Source organism: Crocodylus porosus, unplaced genomic scaffold, assembly GCF_001723895.1.
Source record: "Crocodylus porosus isolate Cpor-Errol unplaced genomic scaffold, CroPor_comp1, whole genome shotgun sequence".
NCBI lineage: Eukaryota > Metazoa > Chordata > Crocodylia > Crocodylidae > Crocodylus > Crocodylus porosus.
Genome location: NW_017728886.1, coordinates 96,573,384 through 96,584,028, shown reverse-complemented (window position 1 = coordinate 96,584,028; position 10,645 = coordinate 96,573,384). Strand labels below are relative to the sequence as shown.

Sequence of the window (10,645 nt, the reverse complement as noted above, 5' to 3'; positions counted from 1 at the left end):
GCAGTTGGAGTACTGCCTCCAGTTCTGGGCGCACTTCAAGAGGGATGTGGACAGCATGGAGAGGGTCCAGAGGAGGGCCACTCATATGATCAGGGGGCAGCAAGGCAGGCCCTACGAGGAGAGGCTAAGGGACCTGAACCTATTCAGCCTACACAAGAGAAAGCTGAGGGGGGATCTAGTGGCCATTTACAAACTAGTCAGGGGGGGACCAGCAGGCATTGGGGGAGTCTCTGTTCCCCCGAGCACCGCCAGGAATGACTAGGAATAACGGTCACAAGCTGGCAGAGGGTAGGTTTAGGCTAGATATCAGGAGGCGCTACTTCACTGTCAGGGCGGCTAGGATCTCCAAGCAAAGTGGTGCTGGCTCCTGCCCTGGGGGTCTTTAAGAGGAGGCTAAATGAACACTTTCTTGGAGTCGTTTGACCCCAGTACTCTTTCCTGCCATGGCAGGGGGTCAGACTTGATGATCTGCTCAGGTCCCTTCCAACCCCACCAACTATGAAACATTATGGATGCAAAATATTTGGTTGAGTCCTTAATTACAAAATCGCAGAACTGCACCATTCCAAATATATAAAGTGCATGGAAATATACCCCAATTCATCAATACTCTATACTGTACATATAATTTGAATCGAAACAACTTTCCCAAGGATAGATGAATCTTGATAGAAAGATGGATTCCTTGGGTTCTAAGTCTACAATTTTTCAAAGCTTAAAGCTCTAATTAAAAACCCAATCCATTTTCACAACTTGACCTTTGGAACAGAAAGTATTCCAATCAACCAATTGCTCCTCTTTGAGAGGGGGTATACATTTTGCTTAGCAAATAAAATGGTACTTAGAAATGTGGTTTCTGAACCCAAACTTCTGCCAAGTTCAGAAGCATGAAAAAAAAACAAACAAAAAAAAACAAAAAAAAAAAATCAACTCTATGTAAAAAATCAGAACACAGTTGACAAGATGTCTTTAACCTGTCCTAATGTATAAAAATAAATGGCAGAGTTACCAGAAATATATACAAAGCAGGATCCCCCCACAATGCCACTGTGCCTGATTTTACATTATGAAACTGAAATGCAAAAAGCACACAAAAGTTATGCCCTGGAATAAGTGGTTCTTCCCAGAGGAGCTTGAAAAAGAAGCATTATAGGATTATATGATTCTGCTTCATTTCAAGCTATTGAGGGAAATACAGAAACAGCTACCCCAACCTGAAAAGAAAAATGGCTGAAAAAAAATGATTATGCCAAAATCTGGAGTTGTGAAATAAAAGAATGTGTTAAGGAACCAATATTCCACAGCTTTTAAGAGCCAGGATTTGAAGACTAGTACATGTCTGTACTAACCCTAGAACAGTGAATTATTCCTAGAAAAACTTCTGGCATATTCTTGGCAGCTATCACAGTAATTTACTACTAGTCTAGCAGGAAGAAAGATTTAATGTTTAATTTATTTAAATTATTATTTCCAAACCCTGGATTTACTGTATGTTGAACTACATGGGTTTGCACAGAAAACACTTGTATTTCATTTTTAAGCTGTCCTTACTTTGCAAAACAAAACTACAGAAACTATGTAACACTATTTCCATGAGGTCAGTAGAACAGGAGTCAGTTCAAATTCCATCTTACCTTTTACAACCTCCAGATTGTCTGAATAAATAAGCAGGTATATTTCTAAATTAAACTGCAGATAATACCTCCTACTCTGAAGCAAATGGAAGAAATATAAGTTTATCATCTAGTAGCTCATCACCACAGCGTGATATTTTTATTAAACTAAAACAGCTGTCTAATAATTGCTTGATAACGAGTACTAAATTTCAGAATAATTATTTAGTACTACGTATCAGTTTTTGCATCTCATATGAAAAATAAAAACTGTACTGTTAATTGGGTTCAATCATGGAGTTTTAAATAAAATATTGCCTTTCTAATTATTTGTATAAAAAAAAGGAAGTGGAGTTAAATTTAATCTGCTGGAAAATTCTCTCTTCAAAATTATCAATGTAGCAAGGTTGTCTCTGGTAGGAGATTCTTCCAAGATACTAGTCAATCATAATGGAAACAAATTTACCATAGGATTGTACAACTCCACTGATGAGCCTGGTGTTGATGGTTTCACCATTTCTTTCTTTTTCAATCAATTTCAACACAGCATTTGTTACCTTTGAAAATATAGATTAAAAAGGAATCAAAACATACAATAAAAGCAGCTATGGGTCAACTAATACAGTAATTAATCAGGAATGTACTGCATTCAAAACCATCCAAACACTTATGAAAGTTTTAAGTCAATATGCTAACCTTAACATACAGGTCATTTCAGATCGCCATTGCAAAGATATGAGTGAGGGTCCTCCTAGCAAACAGGGCTTAAAGTTCTTAATATTTTTAAGTTAAAAAAAAACAAAAACAAAGGGGGAAATTCCAAAAGATTATCTTTTACCATCACAAAGCAGAAGCAGAAGGAAAAAAAGCTTTGTTTTTTTCTGTTTTGCAGTTCACTTTGAACTAGCTTCTAATGATGATTTAAAACTAACTAAAAGAACACAGTAGATATAATACAACATAGATACATACTTGCTTATTTAACGGCCTGAACAAACAGTCCCTCCAGGTCACTAAGGCAAGCTATAGGATTGAGGAAAGAGAAGGGTGGGGGGGAAAAATGGGAGAAAAGATTATATAATATGTGCATGGCAATTATTTACAGAAAACTAAAATATTGTATTATGCTAAATAATTTGAAGTTTAAGAAGCTATCTGTTGTGAAGTACTAACCTCTGTTAACAATAAGCTGGAAACAAGGAAACATTGCATTTAATTTTTATAGCAATACAAAAAACTTTGAATTATAGAGTTTTTTCTTAAACCTCTATCCATCCCAGAAGAGGAGGATATGATTATCCATCACATACTCTGAAAAATTCTTGACTCTTCCAGTTTCTCTTAAACACAAGTTACCTGTACAAGCTCAGATGTTGACATAGGTGTTCATATTGAACTGATCAAAGCAGTAGTTAGGAGATTAATGTTCAGACAGACAGTATATTCTCAAACTGCTCTTAATTTCCTATCCAATGCAAAGTTATTTTTATGGAGCAATAAGATACTAAACAAAAAAAACTCAACTCAGGAAACAACTTTATCTAAACTTACATATGGATACAGGAGTTCAAAATATTCAAATATAATATTATTGTGGTAAGACATGACACTCAGTCAGTTTTCAGAAGTTATATGGTGCAAAAAGATACTCATAGCATGTTTATTAAGAGGGGCTTTTGCTAAAACACAGGGACTGTAATAGAAAAGGACTTATAACCAGGTGACAGAAGAGTGCAGAAGCAATCAAGAAAGATGACTGGCCTCAATACAGTACATGGTGGGAATGTAAAAGAAAAGGAAAGAAGATGGTTTAACTGAAGTCAAGTCACAAACAGTTCCACAAGTGATTTTTTTTTCTGTGGAAGATAGGAATCCCATCAAGGGATTCAGAAATGAGTGGATGGGAGAAAGGGGAGAAGATAGAATACGATTAAAATAACATACGATAGATAACCTGAAGCAGAAATTACAGCAAAGATATAGTATAGGAAAAAAAGAGTTGCAAATAATACTCGAGGCCAGGAACCACCAGAACATTTAATAGTGTTCTGGGCTCAGGGACAGCAAAGAAGATAATTCTAGAGATTGTGTATAGCAGGGGTAGGCAATGTTTTTTGGCTGGAGTGCAAAAAACCCCACAGTATCTACTTTGGAAGATGCTGGAGTACCGGCATTGGGGGAGGAAGGGGGGGGGGCACACGGGGTGGTACATGGCAGGACGCACTGCATATTAGTATATTTAATAATCATGAATGTTGCCTTCGTTGTTCTGTATTCCTTATTTGTTGAGCATGTTGCAATGAGAGAGAGAGGAAAAAAAAAAAAAAGAGACAAATAAGAGAATGAGGAGAGAGAGAAAGAAAAAGGAAAAAGGAGAGCAGAGAGAGAACCAGGGACATGCATACAGAGAACCACGTGCACAAACACAGAGAACCAGAACACACCTAGGACAGACACATGCACACAAACATCTGCAACCAGACGTGCACACGCAGACACACAGAACCAGACAGAGGTAGACAAACACACAGAACCAGATGCTGGGTTTGGAGCAGGAGCAGGCAGGCTCAGCTGCTGCCAACCACCAAGCCCAGGCTGTTCCCAGCAGGCAGCTGGGCAGCTACAAGCCCTGCTGTGCTGCAAACAGACCAGGCTCCTTGGCTGGCAGAAGCTACCCAGAGCCTGTGCCAGTTGCAGCCAGGAGGCTGCAAACACCTGCTCCCGGATCAGCTCCATACCAGCGAGTGCACGCGTGCCTTGGAGCAGATGGTGGGGATAGGGCCTGAGGCTGCACAGTCCTCCTGCTATCCGCTCTGAGGTCCATGTGCAGCTGCTGCCAGTATGGAGCTGATGCCAGCCAGGGATGTGAAGCCCGGCACAGGTGTTTGTAACCTGGTTGCTGTCTGCAGCAGCTGCCCAGAGCCCAGGCTGGCTACAAACAGCTACGCCAGGCTCCAGAGTCCATTTATCAGCTCTGTGCCAGCAGCAGAGGAGAGGCTGGGGTTGCGCTGCCTCAGGCCTCCCACCCCCGCCCATCCGCTCCAAGGCGCACGTGCACGTGCCAATATGGAGCTAATGGGGGAGCCCAGAGCAGGTGTCTGCAGCTTTCTGGCTGCAACCAGCCCAGGCTCTTGGTAGCTGCTGCCAACCATGGAGCCTGGTCTGCTTGCAGCAGGGCTAGTTGCCGCCCAGCTGCCTGCTGGGAGCAGCCCAGGCTTCGTGGCTGGCAGCAGCTGCCTAGAGCCCAGGCTGGCAGTGGCATGCCAAGCAAAATGGCCTTACCTGCCATGCTCAACACATGTGCAGGGGGTTGCTGACCTCTGGTGTATAGTAATATGACCAAATTGTTGCGATATCATAAAACAAAGAGGAGGAAAGGTGACAAAAAATATCGCTAGTTTAGGAGACACCTCATTTGTCCCTGACTACAAGGGATCATTCTATCCCTAAAAGTAAAATTGGGATTACAGTCAGATATAAATTTTGTGTGACCGCTATTAATAAGTATTTCACCTATATACTACAAACTTCAGATCATTCATATGATCTGATGCAGCTTTTACTTCACAATGGTGCTGCTTCTCCAATCAGCTGGAGTTCAGGGGTCCTGAACAGGCGGTCAAAAATAAAAAAGAGAGGCAGCATCAGATGGAACACCTCATTGGTCCCATGCAGCTTCACAAACCCTCTCTTTCACATACGGTTAGGAACCTAACAGTATAAAAGGTCCAGATTATACTGTACAAATTCCTCTTGATATTCCTTCCAGGTGGCTTCTGGGTCAATTCCAACCACAGTAGGGAGGAAGAATAATAGAGTTTCTTAATGCACCAGCAAAAGCCACACTTTCCAAAATGTGGAAATTAATACATTTTCAGGGACTGAAAATGGAGGGAGAATGCTGAGAACTCCATCCTGAACAAGCAATGCCTTACTGCTTAAAAGAAAAGAAAAATATTGCTTTTAAAGTTACATATTTTTGCAGATAAATAATTCCTATTAGATGCACTATCATCTACAATTGCACCAAACCCACTTGGCTATACTACAAACAAAATGACCGAATTGCATCGATGTTAGACTTGCAGAGAAGAGTATTTGAACAGAAAAAAAGTTTACCTTATTTGTTATTTGTGTATATTGCACCCTAGTTCTTTTAAGAATTCATGAGTACATGCCAGATACACACTACACATCAGCCATATACGCAAGGAAAAGGAAGAACTGAGAGTCCAAACAGATACTAGGTTGTATGGTAGCAGTGTAGGGCAAAGGCAGGCAATTATTTTGGGCAGAGGACCACTTACTGAGTTTCAGCAAGTCATCGAGGCCCACATGACAGGCAGCCCAGGGAAGATGAATATTCATTTTCGAAATTTTTTAGGGGCCCCATGGACTGGATAGAATCGTCTGGTGGGCTGCATCTGGCCCCCGGGCTGCATTTTGCCCACCACTAGCGTAGGGCATATATAAACACTGATGAACATCACATAAATAGTGAATTTTCAGAAGCAGCTTGTGTGAAGAAAAAGCAGATGTTTCATGCAGTGGGATAGTTATACATTTGGATTATATATTTGTTTCTACCAAAATCAGTTATTTAAAAAAAAACAAAGACAAAACCCACAACATTTCTAAAAATACATACTGAGTAGATTTCGTATATTCCTTTACGACCTTCATCACACTCACGACGAACCCAATGTCGGTTGAGGTAGGCACAAATCCCATTCAAAACTTTGCTTGAAAACCGATAGTCTTCCCATTGTTGAGTGTAGAATTTCAGCACACTCTCGTCCATCAAGTCTTCACCATCCTGAAACAGTTTGTGAATACCACAGATAGCTTTTTTATATACAATGTAATACTAGAGTAGAGGCAAACAACTGGCTACTGCAAGCAGATATCTATCCCTTATAACCAGGGATCCTCGTTTTCTCTGATAAAAAAGTCCTCAATTTTTGGATTTAAAAAAAAAAAAAAGTAACCCAAAATCCAAGTTCCACAATTAAAACGAAATGGCACTAATATATACATATACATATATACATATTAATGGCATTTTAATTGTGGAACACGTGGATTTTGGGTTACTTTTTTTTTTAAATCCGAAAATTGGGGATTATTTTTTTTTTTTTTTTAAATCAGAGAAAACCAGAATCCCTGCTTAAAACATACTACTACTGCCAAGGAAATCTTTTGTACAGAAATTCTGTAAAAAACATAGCACTAACAAATCCATTCTTACTTGCAGAAATAAGCCCAATTCCCATGTACACTACAAAAAAATCCTACCAAGACATACTCTTGTAAGTGCTTCTCCTCTGGCAAACTACAAGAAAAACAGTATGTAATGATATACACAATCACACTGATTAATTCAGTGCTGAAGAGGTTGGATGCTACAGTGATAAGCACAATTATAAGAAGATTTTTAGAAGAGGCTGACAGGCTCCACCACTGTTGCTGCAATAGCAGTGAAGTGTAAGTGTAAATGCAACCCAAGAATAAGTGTGGATGTTGTCATTCCTTTTAGAGCTCCCATGTAGCAGCAGTCAGACAAAGGAGGTACGTACTTGCCTTCTGTGGAAATACATCAACACATTTCACTTGTTACACAGATAAAATTTGGGAAGGAAGAAAACACAACAGGATGCAGAATATTCAAATAGCTTTCCAGACCAAATTAGTATGGCTTGTAGGAACAAAGATAAAGGTACAATTGCATTCTGAATAAAAAGAGGGACACTTCTGTGCTGCTGTTATGATTAAGTCCAACTATAAGGGCCCTTAAGTGTTTCTGTATGCTTTTTTCCTGTATTTAAATCAAAATTAGTAAAAAAAAGTTGGCTTGGTTCATTAATGTGGAACAAATTCCAAAAGCATTTAGGAAATGTTCTTCCAGAAAACATTCCATGTACCACTGCATTAGGTCATTGATTATTATATTAATAAATTATGTCATGCAAACTGCATAATTCTACAGTTGCATTAATACTGAGGCTAAATACCTACCTGAATAGTTTAACTAGTCTTATGGCAAGACAGAAAGTTACTTATAAGACAATTTATAAAGATGACCAAAAATGGTAGTATTCATAGGTATTGCACAGTAATGGATTTTATGTACAAAGTAAAACCTAGAACACTCTCAAGCTAATGAAGGATTAAAAACAAGAAGCTGAAACTTTCTGTAGACTTGGTAATCAATTTTAGTGCAACCACTGCAATTTTTTTTGGCGGCAAATTTTAGTTGCACAATTATTTCTTCCATCTTTCCTTCTGATTTAATATAATAACTCACCGAGCTGGCATTTCACCTTACCTTAAGGAGATTTGTCAAGTAGTTCTTCAGGAATTCTTTTAGTCTTTTGTATAATTCCAAGCCAACAAATTGAGCACCTCCGGGCGTCTGGCCTTTTTTAGATTTAGAAGGAGGTACTCCAGCTCCTCGTGCTTGATTAGATTGGTGTACACTAGTACAGTAGTTATAAACATGACTGAGAGAAGAGTTAAGGAATCTGCATGTTCAATACATTTTAAAACACAAGCAAAAACATGAAAATGAGACACTCAGATGAAATTCAGAGGCCAAAAACAATTTAATCCTCCTACAAAAAATACGGTGAGAGGAGGTAATACCTCATATTACAGAAGGGAAAGCTGAAACAAAGTAAGACTGTTATTTGTTCAAGAAAAGCTCAGTCTTTAACAGACACAAAAACAAAACTAAATTCCTGACTGAATGAATAAAACCAGTACAATTCTCTAAAGATGAAAAGTTATCCTAGCAGCTGCTGTCCAGTGAATTTAGTTTCTGTTCCCAGCAAAATATATAAATTAAAAAAAAAAAAAGCCATCTGGAAAAACTAACTAGATGATCATGGAATTGGATTATATGAGGGTTGGGGGTAGGAAGCAGAAAGGCAACATTATGAAGTTAGTGAGCAAGCAGGGGAAATGGAATGCAAATATAGCTATTTTGGTTACACATTTCTATAGTATTTCACAGAACCATAACAAAAATGCACTCAAGATGATTTGGACAGTTATCTCATAGAAACATAGAAAATTAGTGTTGGAAGGGACTTCAGGAGTTTCCTAGTCCAAGTCCCTGCTCAAAGAAGGACCATCCCCAACTAAATTATCTCAGCCAAGGCTAGCCAGGCCTTAAAACCCTCCAAGGATGGAGATTCCACCTTCTAGATAACCCATTCCAGTGTTTCACCACCTCCTAGTAAGAAAGTGTCTCCTAATATCCAACCTAAACCTGCCTTATTCTGTCATCAGTCACCACTAAGATCAGTCTACCTCCATCCTCTTTGGAACCACCTTCAGGTAGTTGAACGCTACTATCAAATCCCCCCATAGTCTTCTCTTCTGTGGACTAAATAAACCCAATTCCCTCAGCCTCTCCTCTTAAGTCATACTCCCCAACCTCCTAACCATTTTCACTGTTCTCTGCTGGACTCTCTTCAACTTGTCCGCGTCCTTTTTGCAGTGGGGTGCCCAAAAAGGGACACAGTACTCCAGATGTGGCCTTCATCAGTGCCAAATAAGGGGGATAATTATTTCCCTTGATCTGCTGGCAACACTCCTACTAATGCAGCCCAGTATGCTGTTAGTCTTCTTGGCAACAAGGGCACGCTGCAGACTCGTATCCAGTTTATGGTCTGCTTTAATCCCCAGGTCTTTTTCTGCAGAGCTGCTGCTTACCCAGTTGGTCCCAAGCCTATGGTGGTGCAAGGGATTCTTCCAGTTTAAGTGCAGGACTTTGCACTTCTCCTTACTGAGCCTCATGAGATTTCTTTGAGTCCAATCCTCCAATTTGTCTAGGTCTCTCTGAATCCTAGCTCTACTCTCCGGCATATCTACTACACTTCCCAGTTTTGTGTCATCCACAAATTTGCTTAGGGTGCAATCCATCCCATCTTCCAGATCATTAACGAAGATATTGAGGAAGCCAGTCCCTGGGGAATCCATTTGGTACCAGCTGCCTTGTCTAGACTTCAAACCATTGATAACTACCCATTGAGCCCAACAATCCAGCCAGCTTTTTAATCCACCTTACAGTCCATTCATCCAACCCATACTTCCTCAGCTTGCTTGCAAGAATACTGTGGGAGACCATATCAAAAGCCTTGCTAACGTCAAGATATAATCATGTCAGCTGCTTTCCTTGCATCCAAAGAGCCAGACATCTCATCATAGAAGGCAATCAGGTTGGTCAGGCATGACTTGACCTTGGTGAATCCATGTTGACTATTCCTAATCAGGTTCTCCTCCAAATGCTTAGCAATGGATTCTTTTGAGGACCGTCTCCGGGGGCTGACAGGTCTGTAGTCTTCTGGATCCTCCTTCTTCCCTTTCTTAAAGATAGACACTACATATTTGCCATTTCTATGGATGCATGACAAGGTATGATTGGCTTTCCTAACTGCATCCCCATGTTCATCTTGGCATCAATGACAACTCCATGATCCTTTTCTGCCTCTGCACTGACAAGGGAGTTCCCCAGCCTGTAGGTATGCTGCTGGTTCTTCCTCCCCAGGCGCATCACTTTGCACTTGTCGGTGTTGAATCCCATCCTATTCTCGTCCACCTACCCCTGTAACCTGTCTAGGTCCAATTGCAGCCTATTCCTCCCTTCTAACATGCCCACATCCCCCCACATCTTAGTGTCGTCAGCAAATTTGACAGAGTGCTTTTTACCACCTCGTCCAAGTCACCGATGAAAATGTTGAACAGTGCGGGCCTGAGGACCGAGCCCTGTGGAACCCCACTGCCCACATCCCTCCAGGTAGAAAATGACCAGTCCACTACCACTGTCTGGGTGCGGCCATCCAGCCAGTTGGTGACCCATTTGACTGTGTAGGTGTCAACACCACAGTCCCCCAATTCCTTAACGAGAACAGGGTGAGAGACAGTGTCAAAGGCCTTCTGAAAGTCCAGAAAGACTACGTCCACTGCTACCCCTGCATCTAAGGATTTGGTGACCTGGTCGCAGAAGGCCACCAGGTTGGTCTGACAGG

General features: G+C 40.6%; 1 protein-coding gene across 2 annotated transcripts in view; it reads right to left on the bottom strand.

The window, feature by feature from the left end:
• CUL1 (cullin 1) overlaps positions 1 to 10,645 on the bottom strand; it is a 53,848-nt gene that overhangs the window by 29,109 nt on the left and 14,094 nt on the right. The window contains exons 2-5 of one of the 2 annotated variants that reach the window (XM_019539410.1): positions 7,939 to 8,113; positions 6,262 to 6,435; positions 2,586 to 2,636; positions 2,080 to 2,170 (exon numbers count right to left, since the gene is read on the bottom strand). In XM_019539410.1, coding sequence (XP_019394955.1) covers positions 2,080 to 2,170; positions 2,586 to 2,636; positions 6,262 to 6,435; positions 7,939 to 8,113 — 491 coding nt within the window. The remainder of the gene's footprint in view (positions 1 to 2,079; positions 2,171 to 2,585; positions 2,637 to 6,261; positions 6,436 to 7,938; positions 8,114 to 10,645) is intronic. The other variant, XM_019539417.1, reaches the window with a different exon arrangement.